The following is a 16,650-nucleotide window of genomic DNA, read 5'->3' as shown; positions in this document are numbered from 1 at the left end:
ATGATGAAAAGAACAATCGCGTTTGAATTATTCGGTGAGCCGCATACCGGTGCTAATTTATTTACACTTTTAAAACGGGTAATTTGTCTTTATAAATTAGAAAATAAAGTTTTTTCTATATCTTTTGATAATGCATCGAATAATACAAACGCGATTCCAAGATTGAAAATATTACTTTCACCGATTTTAGACGGTGCGTTTTTTGATACCCGTTGCGTTGCACACATAATTAATTTATCCGTGCAAGCCGGTTTGGAGGTTATTGAGCCAATTAGATTAGAATTTAAAACAATGATAAAATCGATTCTTTGTAACAACAACAAAAGACTAAATGATTATAAACGATTTTGTAAGTCTGTTAATAAAAAAGCTTTGGGTCCTAATTTGGATTGTCCAACTCGTTGGAACTCAACTTGGATGATGATGCATACTGCCTTAAGGCAAAGGGAAACATTGCAAACATTTCACGATCGGCTTTTCGAGAGGGGTCATGTCCCAGACATTTATCCGGATTCGAGTTGGGAAACTATAGCCAAAATAACCGATTTGCTTGAGGTTTTTAAAAATGCAACAACTTTTTTATCCGGTGTTTATTACCCTACTAGCCCGTTGGTTCTTAATCAAATATTTTTGTTGGCTACCCGACTAAATGACTTTGAATTTGAAACCGAAGTTTTTCAAGAAATTGGCTTTGCAATGAAGGAAAAACTTTTAAAATATTTTAAGGAGATTCCCCCTATTTTTACTTGTGCCGCCGCTTTAAACCCAACGTTAAATGTTGGTGGGGTTGAAACACTAATTGAACAAATTGCATTTGCTTTTAATCTAACCGATGATGAACCCAACTTTGTCCAAAACCAAATAAATTATTTTAACAAATGTTTTCGAGACATGTTTGCAATTTATTTAAATAAATACGGATCAAGTAGTGTAATACACGATCAAATGAGAATGAATGCGGAATCATCTAGTAGACGTCCAAGTAACATAAATTTGAATCTTTTTAACACTCTTGTAAATTCCCAATCCAAACGATCACGTACTACCACCCCAAGTAGCGAGTTGGGAAATTATATGTCATGCGATTTTCTATCAAAAATGACATTTGAAGAGTTTGAAAGTTTGGATATTTTGGCTTGGTGGAAAGAAAAGGAATCACAATTTCCGATTCTAGCCGCCATGGCCCGTGATTTACTAACCATCCAAGCTTCTACGGTAGCTTCGGAATCCGCTTTTTCTGTTAGTGGCAGGGTTATATCGCAACGGAGATCAAGACTAAGTCCCGAGTCGGTGGAAGTATGCATTTGTTTAAAGGATTATTTGGATGGAGCGGCTCGTAAGCAACATATCACCACCCTAGAAGATGCAATTGATGCCGATTTGGAAGCAAACTTACACATTGAAGAAGTCGAACTTGGAATATCCCCTCCAAACGAAGAAGGCGAAGATGATGAAGAAGAGATGGCAATGTAGTTTATTTTATAACTTTATTTCAATTATCGTAAACTTTGTTTTAATTATCGAACTTGAAGTTTTTAAGTATTTGAATTTATCGAACTTGGAAGTTTTTAAGTATTTGAATTTATCAAACTTGGAAGTATTTAAGTATTTCAATTATGTTGAGTTAATTAAGTATTTCAATTAAGTATTTGAATTTATTGAACTTGAGGTTTGATGCTTTCTCTTTGATTCTCTCTTGATTCTAGTTGCTTGATGTTTCTTGTCTTTGATCAATGACTTCTAAGCTTGCTTAAATACACCTTGAATCACTTCTGAACGTTAGTGATAATTAATGAAGATAATATAGCCGTTTAAGTGTGAACATTTAATAAAAATGCTTAGAGCGTGGGGGAATCGGTACCCTCTCATAGGGAATCGGTTCCCTAAGTGTAAAATTCAAATATTTCGACCGTTGAATAGGGGGGAATCGGTACCCCTATGGGGGAATCGGTTCCCTCCGAGCATTCTGGAAATCTCGGAGCCAAACCATTCAGTGAGGAATCGGTACCCCCTTGGGGGGAATCGGTTCCCTATGAGCAATCTGGAATATTAAAATCGGTTTTTTTATAACCGGTTTTTTAAAAAAACCGGTTTTTTTAAAACCGAAACCGGTTACACCGGTTAGGATATCCGGCCCTCCAAACCGGTTAGAAACCGAACCGGTTATTTTATAAACCGGTTTTTTTTCTATGGGAAAAAACCGGATCGGATAAAAACCGATCCGGATCGGATTGAAATCCGAATTATGTGCAACCCTAGTCGCCATGGCATCCGGGCGACCTTGGAGGTCGCCATGGCATCCGGACGACCTTGGAGGTCGCCATGGCATCCGAGCGACCTGTGGGGTGTTTTGCAAAGGTAGGTCGCCATGCAATCAAATAGTGTGGTGTTTTCAGATTCAAATTTTAAAACATTTTTAGTCTATTATTGTATTTTATTTACATTTATTTATAATATATCTTTAGGCATCTTTGTTTCTCTGTTTAATTTTTAAGATTAACAGAGTTGTGTGTATATATAGAAATTTATTATTGAATTTAGAGAAAAAAGATTAATTATGAAGTCTAGCATTTGTATTGGAATGTCCAGCGTGAAACGTTGTTGTAGGTCGCCATGCACGTCCCAACACGCTGGGCATCCGAGGCCATCCGACCGAGGCCATCCGAAAGCATCCGATGCCATCCGAGAGCATCCGAGGCCATCCGAACGAGCTATGTGAGGGCATCCGAGCGAGCTATGCGAGGGAATCCGAGGACATCCGAGCGAGGGTAGGTCGCCCGGAGTACATGGCGACCTACCTTCGCTCGGTTGCCCTCGGATGCCCTCGCATAGCTCGTTCGGATGGCCTCGGATGCCCAGCGTGTTGGGGCGTGCATGGCGACCTACCCTAGGGACTGTAGATATCACCCTATCTGAGCAATTAATCTGACGAGAGAACTATCTCGTGAAAAAAAAAAAATTCAACGCATTATATCGTTGATTTTACCATTTTAAAGTATATATAATTAACAAATTATTCTTTTGTTTTAAATAATTTAAAGTGATATTTATATTTTCTTTTCGAGTTCCGTAAACACAATGCCAATTGCATTTTATATCGTACATTTATTTTTCCTTCTTTTATATATATATATATATATATATATATATATATATTTGTATTCATTTATGTATAACCATCCACAATCCAGTAAAAAAATGGTCCAAAATAACTTATTATTCTATTTTTTTTATTGCTTAGATATTTCATTTACCTTGAAAGGCCAAGACTGAGGGCAGCCTCGATGTCGAGCCGCCATGCAAAACCACCGTGACCGCCGCTAGGGCCGTCCATTTTCCATACATCACACGGAAGCATTATCGTGGAACTCTTGTTCAGCCACGTGAACTGCAACCTTACCTTGCATGAAAATGCAGTGCAAAAATTAGGTAAATCTTTTTTAATCACAAGCCAAACCTTTATCTCTGGCGGCGACACCGGCGGCAACCACTCCTTAGGCCCTTTCCCCACCGTCAACATCCTCTCATACGCCCGGTTAACCCACTGAACCCTGTTGAAACCGTCGGATATAAACCCTGGACACGTGTCCTCCTCCAGATTCTTCATCTTCTCCACGTCCGTATTCCCGAGCTCTCTCCCTACCATGCAAGTATCCGTCACGCACTCAACCGTAACCCACGACTCAACCACCGTTTCCCTTTCCGTTTGACTCACCAAGTCCGTACGATCAGATTCCTCCGACCGGCTTTTCAAGTTGGAGTTAAACAAACAAGGCAGATCTTGATTATTTTCCTCCAAAAATGCACTGCTTTCATCGTTAATTACACCCTTCGCTTCAGTTTTCTCTGGCAATAACTGCAACGTGACAATCTTTTCAGTTTTATTTGAAGTTCGTCGATGATCATGATCTAGTGGTATTGGTGGTGGTGATGATGATGATCTTTTATTTCTCTTGATATTATTCTTTCGAACCGTAACGTACTTTCTTTTAGCTCTAGGCTTACAAAGCAACAAGTTTTTGTTACCAAACTGACCCCCGCGGGAATCAGACTCTCCGGTAACCGGTTTCGGAGCGATTGGCCGGAATCTTAGCGCTATCGGATTGATGTTCACAGCTTTGTTTTGCAAACCCCATCTATAGCTTACAAAGCTCCATTTCTCACCACTGTTATTCATCTTTTCGCCGCCGGGGGGAAAAACACAAATCCACTTTCAGTTTTCTCTGCTTTTCTCTTCAAAACCTCTAATCATTTTCTCTCTTTAAATTTCAGTTTTATTTTTTAGGTTTTTTCTTTCTTATCAGAAACATAATCATAGCTGCAAATTATTAGAGAGAGCAACACGTGTTTAGGGTAACTTATGAACAGTGGAGATTTTTTATCATATATCTACTAAATTTTTAAATGTATTTTTTATAACAATTAAGATTAGTAACTATTGTGTAAATATATATATATTGAAAATATGTAAATATATCATTTATATATTATTAATATATTTTAAAATTTATACCATATTTTATTATTTATAAATAATGAATACATCAAATATGAATAGATGAATATATCTGTGCATGAAATATAAAACTGATATAATGAAGCACTTCTTTACTTAGATAGAAGTATAATATTTTCACGAAATTATACCACAAAAAACTTATACTATAAGTTAGATGTTGATTAATATGATTATATAATATATTAGACAAGAATAAATATAATATATAAAATTATTTTCAAGTATATAATATTCTATCCTCTCAATCGTAATATATTTTTTAAACTTCAAGAAAAGCTAATATTCAACACATTATGTCTTAGCATATAATATAAAAATAAAATAAGTAAACCATAAAAGAATTATCAAATTCGCAACTATATATACATTATAATACATAAAATCAGCTTAGTTAATAAAAATATTAAAATAATAAAAGTAACTATAAAATAAAAAATATAGCTCTAGTTTTAAAGTAAAAATAATTTATAGAGACTAGATTTTACCCGTAACAAAAAAAATAGTTACTTAAAGTGGTGTGTATATTTTAATGGTAAGCTTTACTTTATATTCTATCATATGAATTACCACAGTTTAATTTTAATTGAATTAAGATGGCATGTGATGGAGATGGGCCCACGACTACGGCCAATCAGAGAAGGCTGTGTGTCCAGCACTGGATAAAGATGATGGACACGTGGGTAGTGTCTCGGTAGCGGATGTTGAATTGCAAAAAAGAATCTTTAAAGGGGGAGGTTCGAGAAAGTGCATACGTGGTCTTCCTTCTCTAGCCTTTTAATTTTACTCACCTTTTGACATTATTCTTCAACTACTCGCCCGTTCATTCCTCCACGTTGCACTACACCTAATTGCGTTAGCCAATGGCTAACCAAGCTTTGAGATTGGGTTCTTTGAAAATGATTATATGTCCGAATTAACTTTAATTGACATTGTTTAGTTGCGGACTATTTGAGTGACCTGCGTACGTTTAAAATGAGCGCGTGGAACGATTTGATTGATGAAATGACAGTCAATTGGGACGCGTGGCGAGATTTGATAAGGACGTGGAATTGCGGATCTATGAGTGGCTGAGACACGTAATGAAACATCAGGCTTCAATTGATGGGATCGATACTTTTCCTGCTTCTCCCGCGTGTTTATTTCTTTCAGATTGAATAGATAATACCCCATATGATTTTAATCAGATGTTTGTCAAATTAAATTATTTTTATAGTAAATGCTAGTTTCTATTTTTTTTTAAAAGGTAGAAGGGAGCAGAGCAACGTGTCAAAAAGTAAAACTAAAAGACCAGATATTCCATTTAATATTTTAAAAACATTTTAACATTTAAATTATTTCTTCAACCAAATCAATGTCATCTCACTTATAATATTATTAAGGGTACAATATAGTAATGATAACTGAATTTTTTTAAATATTTTATTTAGGTTTTTTAATTTTTAAAATTTATAATACAGTTCCTAAACATTTAATTCGTTTGTAATATGACCCCCGATCGTTACACTTCCGTTAGTATGTTTGCAATATGATCACTGAATTTTTCAGACACTTACACTTAGGTCCTCCAACCCAAATACTTTTTCGATCTCGAATTTTCTTTTTCGCTTATCTCTTCTCATTTCTAGCGTAACTTTTCAGTCGGGGATGCATGTGAAATTCTAATATAACTTTGAATTATGTGGAGGTGTTGAATAAGGGTCCATTGAGAGGATCCAACCAAGGGACTATCATGACCATAAACGATTCAAGGTGTAATTTTAGATACAAGTCATTTCAGGTGAAGTATAGATGTTCGATGAAATGCTTGTGAGAAAAAATGGGGTTAGAAATGTAGAGCTGACATATACTACTAAGATGAACTAAGTATCATTGTTGAAAGTCACCAACAAAGATGAAATTATTTTGTATAAATGACATATAATAATTTCTTCGTTTAATCCTTGTGGTTAAATATTTTCCAACAGATGATCAAATATAATGAAATCCCAAACAACACATTCACCTATCAGTCTCTTTCGCTCACATGCACTTTCGTTTGGTTTTTGTTCTTCAATCTTCAGCCATGTAAAATTGTAAACTCAAGCAGTGCTCTGTCTTTTATTTTTTATTTAAAAAATTAAAAGAAGAATTGTTGGAATGCAACATTGATTGTGTTTATTTCTTAGTCTCCCCCTCACTTATAAGAATGTATTTATTTTCTCTTTTGGACTATCCAGAAGTAAGTTTTTCCTCTTTCGCACTTTCTCATTTTCAGCTCGCATTGTGTGTTTTTTGTTGAAATTTTTAAGTTTCTAAAACTGCATGTCAATGATATGGATATTCAGTGTTAGTTTTGAACCAAAACCATCTAATTTTATTTATTTCTTCTTAATCAAAACTTTTAGTACTCCTTATGAAAGATATTCAGTCCATCAGAATATAAGGCTAATTTTTTTTATCTTCATGTTTGATTTTTCTTTAAATCATAGAATTGGTTGTGAGTATCGACATAGTAAAATCGCCAGGCTCAATCCGAGAGACTGTTGGTACTAGTTTATTGGAAATTGTATTGATCCGACCTGTGGTTTTCGGCGTCCTGTGAGCTCGTATTCTTTTTAATAAGTTCATGTTAATTATGGGACTGATATATCGTGAACGAATTTGATTTTTTACATGTTTTGAAAACTTTACAGCTAAATTGTATTGAATTATAGCTTTATAAGACAATTATGCATGCACACAACTCGAAATACACCATTATAAGGTAATATATTTGGAGTAACTACTTGACCCTGTCATGATGCCTTTCGAGTTGCAAAAGAGACTGAAAGGTGAATGCACTGTTTGGGATTTCATTATATTTGATCATCTGTTGGAAAATATTTAATCACAAGTATTAAACGAAAAAATTATTATATGTCATTTATACAAAATAATTACAACTTTATTGGTGACTTTCAACAATGATACTTAGTTCATCTTAGTAGTATTTGTCAACTCTGTATTTCTAACCTCATTTTTTTTCTCATAAGCATTTCATCAAACATCTATGCTTCACCTAAGATAACATGTATCTAACATTACACTTTGAATCGTTGATGTTCCCGATTGTCCCTTGGTAAGGTCTTTTCTCAATAGACCCTTATTCAAGTTAACACCTCCACATAATTCAAAATTATATTAGAATTTTCCATTTATCCCCGACTGAAAAGTTACGTTAAGAAAAAAAAAGGAAATCCGAGATCAAAAAGGAATTTAAGGTTTAGAATGAAATTGAGGAATGTTTTATAAGTTTTAAAAGTTGGGAGACCTAAATACAAGTTCTTGAAAAGTTTAGTGAACATAATACAAACGTACTAACGACAGTGTAACGGTTGGGGACCATATTACAAACGGACTAAATGTTAAGGGACTGTATTGTAAGTTTTAAAAGTTAGGAGACCTAAAAAAAACTTTACAAAAGTTCAATGATCATTATTATACTTTACCCTATTATTAATTCAAGACGTTTTTACCCCAAAAAATCACCTAAATATTATAATATTACATGTTAAACATCTTTTTTTCTTCTATATTTTATCATATGCTAAAACGCATTTTAAGATAGACACATTCTAAAATTTATTTACCACATAGATTTCTTAAAAATATTAAAAAAATACCTTAAAATTTAAAAATAAAATTATAGGAATTAATAGTGTTATTTAATACATATTAATTTCATAAATTGAAGAGCTTTACGATATTAGTTTATATAGACATATTAGGGTGTTTAAGTTATGTTTCTTCATAATGTGAGATAAAAACAAAAAAAAATATTCTTTAATTTTTTTATCTATATATCTAATGATTTCACTTATACACTATTATTAAATTACAAAGTTAATATTTATCGTTAAGATTATATATATTTTTATATGTTAATATATTTATATACTTATTTTTTAATTATGAGTTCAAACTTACTATGGTTATAGCTCAACCTGTACCTGTAGAAGTAAACATCATAATTTGTAGACAAGAATATAATAGTTGATAGAAAATAATGACAATCAACCGATTCAACTTCCATACAAGTGAACTTCATGTTGCATGAGAGGAAATTACAAGTTTTTAATCCAAACACAAAACACAAATACATAATCTCGCATCCTTGGAAATTTTACTTGCTAAGGACTAGGCGATGCAGATGCGAACAATATATCCATTATGTAAGATTCTAGCCTATAATGAAATACAAACTAAATCATACCTTACTAACATACGCTTCTCATATTTGAAGCAAGTTGCATGACGCTTTTGATAAGGCGAGAAACTAACAAATTCTGATTCAAAACTATTTTGCTTTCACTAGAGGTATACATGCCTACTCATTCGTTTCAAATGTTATACATGATGGATAACAATTGTTTGGTTATTTGGATAACCATAATTCTTTTGCAATATGGTAACATTTAAAAGCCATATATGGCGAATGAGTTCGACATACTAAATCATACTTGCAATATATATAAGTTGTTGCTATATACCAAAATAGAGCAATTTTAGCAAGAGGCTTCAAAAGGTTGCAAAAACGCTTAGGTATAAACAAGCAACACATAAATCAGCCATTTGTAAGAAGTTCATAAACAATATAATATCTCAAAATAAAGTTTTATGAATAAGAATGGCAACAAAGAAATCAACCATTTATAAGAGTTTAATGGTGTCATGATCATGCATGTTTAATTTTATATTTTTATATTAGATTCAAAAAAAAAATTGAACTCATAATTAAAAAATAAATATTTAAATATATTAACATATAAAAAATATCTAATCTTAATTAATAAATCTTAATAATAAATATTAACCTAATGTAATTTAATAATACTGAATCAGTGGATTCATTAGATATAGAGATAAAAAAAATTAAGAAATTTACTTTTTAACTTTTATCCGACATTGTCAAGAAACATAACTTAAACATTACAATATACTTATATAAACTAACACCATTAAGTTATTTGACTCATGGAACTAATATTTATTAAATTACGTTGTCAATATTTATAGTTTTATTTTTTAAAGCATATTTTTTAAAATACTTTCCAAGGAATCTGATTTGACAAAAAAACTCTTAAAGGTGCGTTCTTTGAAACGCGTCTACTCACATGATGTCATGCTAACATTTTCCTTAGAAAGGATGTTTCATGAGACTTGTATTATTAGAAAGGGTATTAGATTGATAAAATTTAAGAAAAAGTGAGCCTAGCATGTAATATTATAATATTTGGGTTTTTTTGAGTAAAAATACCTTAATACAATGATACACTCATATCTAATGTAAATACTACTCCATAAATAATAATGTGGAAACTTGTTAGATTTCTTTAATTATTTTATTGTTATTATTATTATTATATCAATACTTTCACCTACTTATGAGTCATAGAAAATCTCAATATACATAAGGTGTGATACATTTCCCTTTTATCTCTTACATTTTGTTTGGTAGAAGTAAAAAGAAAGTTTAAAAGAATAAAAGTTATATAATATATAATTTTATACACATTTAATAAATCATATGATTATATTTCAGAGATAAATTTAATTTTAAAATCTTATAATAAATAGAATTTATTAATAATGTACTATGGATGCATAAAATACTAAACCTTTCTATTATTATACTTTGAAAGATCCTTTCAGTGCATACTTGTATTGCACATAAACATGACCCTAGTCCCTAAACCTAAATATCATATGTTTTTCATCTATAAATGTGAAAACTTTTTTTTAATCAATGTTGCGTGTATATCAATTATTGAGCCACGCCTTTGAAAATTCATCATTGCTTATTGAAGCTTACAAGTCTAATGGTTATCTATCAAGTTTCATATAACTATCTCTATATTTATATACCCAAACTATATTGTCATACAATTCGTCCATTGTTTCGAGGCAGACTGGGAACTTTAAATTTACCTTCAGAATCGTGGATGTGGATTTGCTTTAATCTCTAGAGTCCCAAACTGAGAGCGGCCTTAGAATCCAGCCGCCATGCCAATCCACCGGAGCTCAGCCTCCAAACGTCGCAGGGAACCATTTTCCAGCAATTCTTACCCTTTCCATCCACGAACCGCAGTCGTGTGCGGCACGAGAATGCGCCGCTGGGAACGACCAATCCGTCTTTCGTAAGTAACTCCACGGCGATTTCCGGCCGTTCTTCCCCCTCCCCGTCGTCCCCCAAGCCTACCATGTTTTCGTAAGCTTGGTTCACCCACAAAACCCGGTTCAACCCAGCCGATATAAACCCCGGACATGTGTCCTCCTCGAGATTCTTCATTTTATCCGCGTCCGTACATTTCTCCATCCCACCGTCGTCAATGCAAGTTTCCATCACACTCTCCACCATCAACGACGACTCAACCAACTTCATCCTCCTCCTCGTCCGCCCCGGATCGGACAAGGAGAACCCCGCGTGACCTGCGGAAATCATTTTCTTCAACGTCAAGCACAACGATGGTGGATCTTTAAAACGATAATTATCAAGACCAAAAGCTCGATCGGGATCATCTTTGCTAACACCCCATGATCTTTCAACAAATAGTGATTCCCTTAGGTCTGCTTTCTCTGGCATCAACTGTAGGGTAACAAAACCCTTGTTTTCATCTTTATCTTCTTTAGCTTCATCCAAGGTTCGTTTCTTCCTATTATTTCTCTCACAAACCCTAACGTACTTTCTCTTCGGTCTCCTGCTAGTAAGGACCGAGTTATTGCTACTAAATTTAGAACCACCGGGATCTGAATCTCCGGTCATCGGCTTAGGCGCGATCGGACGGAATCTGAGCATTACACGGTTGGTTATCGTGTTATCGTGTGCACCCCATGAGCAGTTTAGCATTCTCCAGTGATCTCCACCCTCCATTTCTCGGTTTTCTAAGGGGGGAAAAGAGGAAGAAGCCCTAACAATAACTTTCTATTCGTTTTATCTTGAATTTTCTTTGTGTTTTTATTTTATTATTCATAATTTTTTTACTTATTTTTTTCACCTAAGGATGGTTTACCGGAGAAAAATGAAGTAACAATCATAGCGGCAGACGCGTGGCCAAGATCAAAGGGACACGTGTCGTGACCTCGTGCCTTGGCATATGGAAAATTGACGACGCTTGACTTATTGAGTGGCCATGACTACGTGTCTCAAAAATCCGTAAGCACGTGCTGGCATCGCATAGGTGTTTCTTTTTTAAGTGAGGTCGCTTTATTAGATTTTCCATATTTATTGGGAGATCTTTTCCAGATTGTATCAACAAGCGGTGCATTGTTACTTGTTTACTGAAGAGCAAGTTTAGTGTACAGTACAGTCACCATCCAGTATGCTCGCAGTGAAGCCGTGAATCCAAATGTTGTTTTCTTTTTCCCCACTGTAAATTACAATTAAACAATATAATTCTGAGTACATAATAATTAGTTCAAGTCAAAACTGTGTAAAAATTTAATTATTAAAATTTATAAAATGATCATTTGACTATAATATATTAATTTATAAAATCTCTGATTATTAAAATTTTATAAAATACTCATTTGACTATTTATACATTTTAAACTAATCTTTTTTATTGAAAATTAAAGTATTATCTATGTTAGACATAATCTATTGATTTAACAAAATAATGTCTTATAATTTGATTTTTTTTGTCATATCATAATAACATATTAATGTTTAACTTAAAAGTTCATTAACTTTTTAAGAAAAAAAATAAGTTTGAAATATATAAACTATTAAGTGATTATTTTGTAACTATTCATATATAATAAAATAATATTATATGGTTGTGATTATTTTATAATTTTTAATTATCAAATAATTTAACAAAATAATGTTTTATAGTTTAGATCATTTGTGTATTTTACCTAAAGTTGTGTTAGGTGTGGCTGAAATTTACTTTGATTTGATAGGTTTAACTTTTTTTTTAATTTTACGTTATTTGAGTAGATTTTTTGAGTAATTAGAACTAATTTAAAAATTTAATTTTGAAATCGGTTTTAGTTTGAATTTATAAAAATTAAAATTATTTTATTTTATAATTTGGAATATGTTTTTATATCTTAATTTTTCATATTTTTTATAATTTTTTTTTTATTTTTTTGAACTTCCAAGCTAATTCATAAAAAGTTTTTAAAACATAAATCAAATTATTAAAGTTAAGTGATTTGGGGTTTACGAGACAAAACGGAAATGAGAGAAATTTAAGTGGATGACGAAAATTAGTTTCTCTAGATTGGACCCCAGTTTTAACACACCTATGGTCCAATACAAGAGTGAACCGCTGTGAAATTTTGGGTTGAATACTTGTGATCATTCTACGAGTCTGATGAGAAAAAATGACAATCTGGTTAACTTATTTATAATCCCGGTTTGATTCTGGTTCGGATTAATCTAATAATAAATTTTATAATTTTTAAAATAATAAAAATTATTTTTAAGAAAAAATATAATTAGAAGTTAATTTCTTTTACATAATCAAATAGTAATTCTGTTGAAAAAAAGATGAATTTAATTGATGAATTTAATATTTATATCAAGTTCATAGTATGTTTGACTATTGCAAATTAAAATATAATTTTTAATTTAAATATTAGTAGGATAATTACTCTTTTAATATTTGTTATCTTTTTAATTTTAAATATTAAAATATAATTATATACTTTCGTATATTTCAAATTAAAGTAATGCATATTTAAGTTTGAATGGTATAAAAACTTTTATCTTTTGAATATTTTAAATTAAAAGATATTGTTATCTATTTAATGTTGAACATTAAAAGATATTTGGTTGAATTAAATATCTCTTGAAAATTTCCTATAAATAGTGAGCAAACATGTTAGGTTTTTCATATCTCAAGATATCTCATAACTCAGTTTTTCAAGAACTTCTCTTTATCTTGAAAAAGTTGTCTTCTTTAGTTTTTTTCGGTGATAGTCGAAGGCAAGGATCACCCGTGATCTGTGCAGACGACCAACGAACTTGAGTACTAAAGGAGTGGTAGAAAATATGTCTTAAAGAAATTATGTAGTGACATGCCTCAACTGATTTCGATCGATAGATCAAAATAAAAGGAGTATTTTATTTCCATTTATTTTTATCTTATGTTCGAAGAAGTTTAACCTTTTTTGTTTATTTTCTCAAGATTGATTTTATCTCAAGTTGTTATTTCGGATAACAATATCAAGATAAGAGTAAACTCGTTCTATCTCTTATCCCTTCATTCACTTTAATTTTATAATGATATTTATTCATTATTATTTTTTATATCATTCTCGGATTAATGTGCGCGATTTTTTCTAACAATCTTAAGATATATTTGGTATTATTATTTTTCCGAGATGACATAAAATTTGTGAGTTTAATCCTTGTTGTATACAAAGGAAGTGTCAAAAATTCAGCAAAAAAAATATTGGACGAAAATCAAGAGGATTTTACGCCAAATATAAGTTTCCTTCAATTTTTGAATTTATGATTTTAAATTCTTTGAGGAATATTTTTGAAGTTAATTTTAATGTGAGACATGACTCCATTAATTTTTGTGTAGGGATTCAAATAATTGGATTCCAATATCTTTGCAAGATTTATGTACTTACACACTTTGTGGGGCACACCTTGAATCTTGATGGTTTGGGCTTTGATTAATAATGGTGAAGTTAATGATCAATAATTCAAGTTTTGATTGACAACGATGAAGTCAATCATGTAGGTAAAATTTGAATATTTCCCTTTAATCTGAAATGATTCGGAACTCTTTCTTCTACGTTTCTGTAAATCTAAAATGACTCAGATATCATGGGAAAACGAGATAGAAAATAATTTTTGTTTCAAGATTTATCCTATCGTCTTAACGGGTTTGCTAAAATCTCAAAGTGGACAAATCTGTATGACATAAATTTTCGTGGAAGTAACTTTGGTTACTGATTTTTTTTTCTTCAGAATATTTGATTTTGTTCGATAACAAAATCGGAAATAAACAAGAATTAATTTTCTGTTTATTGGAATCTTTAATTTCATGTTTGAAATCAATTGTGATTTTAATTATGTCGTGTAACAAAATTATTTAATTTCTATAGAAACCGTTGGAAAATAGAAACCATGTTATTGATTTGTTTCAAAAATTTAATTCATGACTAAATTCTGTTGATAGAATAAATCAAAATTTAATTTTGGTTTCTTGTTGAAATTATTATTAATTCTAGTTTTGTATGTTAAATGAAATCGTGATTGTGAGCCACAATGAGAAACTTGTAAAATTATATAAATATAATTTCAAGATGTGGTAACATATAGATGTTATTTTATTTGGTCATGGTGAATTTGACCAAATGTGAGATGATCCTTCTATTATTAGAGAGGATGAGGTAAATGTTGTTATTGGATTCACTAAAGTTTGGAAATACATCCTGAATGTATTATCGGATACACTATAAGGTGTGTAGTATCAATAAGGTGGATAAAAGAATTTTGGATAATATTGGACCATAGATACAAAACGAAAGATGCTGATACTAAGGAAATTTTAGTGGTCAAGTTCTTAAACTTCATAATAATGGCATAGACGAGGGAGAATAAATGTTTTATTATCATCCATTGATGATAGCAAAAGTATTGCTATGTGTATTTGCTAAAAGAACAAAATGAAGTTATAGAAAAATTATTTTCTATAAACATGAAGTTGAAAACCAACTTAATAAACAGATTAAGATGGTAAGAAGTGTGCACAACATGATATTACTCATGAAATGATATCACTATATTCTCCTAAAATAAATGAAGTAGAAAAGTGGAATAATTGAACAATGAACTCAACGCTAAAAAATTCTGAGTTGCACAGAACATGTGGGGGAGAGAAGTTGTTTTGTCAACTAATTACCTTTTAAATAAAGTCCCTAGGAAAGGAAAAAGGACAAGACACCACATGAGTTATGAAAATGATGAAAACATATGTCATACAAACACTTGAAAATGTGGGGGTGTCTTGAGAAGATAATTGTCATATTACCAAAATAAATGAAAATAAATCCTAAATGATGGATTGTATTTTCTTTGACTATCCTACTATCTTATAAGGATAGACCGGTGCTAGTTGAAATTTGATATTTAAAATATCAATGACACAAGTGAATATGTTTCACATTGGAAAGAAAAAGTGTCATGAAAATCCTTAAGAAAACGGTTATAACCAGATTCATAGTGAAATCTGAGTTTGAAGCTCTAGATAAGTCTGGAGAATAAGCTGAGTTGCTTTGGAATTTCTCGGAGGATATTCTTAAATGACTTAAACATGTGCCCAAAGTATATTTATACTGTAACTAGCAAGTATAATGGTAAGTCGAGACATATAAGTCATCGACATAATACCATAGACAACTGATCTCAAATTAAGTTATCTCTGTTGATTTTGTAAGATCAAAGGATAACATTACGGATCCACTAACTTAACGGTTAAATAGAGATCAAGTTGAGAAAACATCTAAAGGAATATGACTAAAGCCCATGAAATTTAAAAGTGTTATGTGAACGAAAACCCTACCTTGTTAACTGGAGATCCCAAGATCTAGGTTCAAAGGGACAACCTAATTGCATAACCCGTGTACGACTATTGTGGGGGTTTCTTATCCCAAGTTCATTCCTATGATGTAAACAGTGATCAAAGTGGTATAGGCTAAGCAAAAAGCTTTTAATGACCATTGTGTGCTTCCGTGAGCCAAGCAACATAAGTTACCTATGTGAGAGTGAAGTGAGGCCGTTTCAAGGAGACTATTGGGCATTGTTCTTATAAACTCTTGCAGAACCAGAAAGAAGTCCATGGCTTTAAAGACATGCCCATGAGAACTAAATTCTTGTTAGAAGAGTAGTTGTGTGAAGTATGTCATCGTTTACACAAATAACAGAACAATTAAAGGACATTGCATATATTGTTTAGCCAATAAAGTAAATATACTGTCACAAGGGAAGGTTCAAAGGAGGACATCTACTTATCCTATGCAACTATCAATTGTATAGGCTATCATCACATCGTGCCGAAGTGTTTTTTGAATAAATCATCAATTTCATTCATGTGGAGGATTATTGGAAAAATGATGAATTTAATTGTTGGATGTAATATTTATATTAAATT

The 16,650-nt window shown here is 31.8% G+C and overlaps 1 protein-coding gene across 1 annotated transcript; it reads right to left on the bottom strand.

The window, feature by feature from the left end:
* Window positions 1-3,250: 3,250 nt before the first annotated feature.
* Window positions 3,251-11,618, bottom strand: LOC120185755. The gene is made up of 2 exons (XM_039189887.1): window positions 10,846-11,618; window positions 3,251-3,599 (listed from the first exon to the last, which is right to left on the bottom strand). The coding sequence occupies exons 1-2, from the start codon at window positions 11,406-11,408 to the stop codon at window positions 3,251-3,253; spliced, it is 912 nt and encodes a 303-aa protein (XP_039045818.1). The 5' UTR covers window positions 11,409-11,618.
* Between the last annotated feature and the right edge of the window lie 5,032 nt (window positions 11,619-16,650).

Source organism: Hibiscus syriacus, unplaced genomic scaffold, assembly GCF_006381635.1.
Source record: "Hibiscus syriacus cultivar Baekdansim isolate YM2019G1 unplaced genomic scaffold, ASM638163v2 tig00113124_pilon, whole genome shotgun sequence".
NCBI classification, from domain to species: domain Eukaryota; kingdom Viridiplantae; phylum Streptophyta; class Magnoliopsida; order Malvales; family Malvaceae; genus Hibiscus; species Hibiscus syriacus.
Note: the sequence above shows the minus strand (reverse complement) of the source record. Positions and strands in the feature narration are given on the sequence as shown.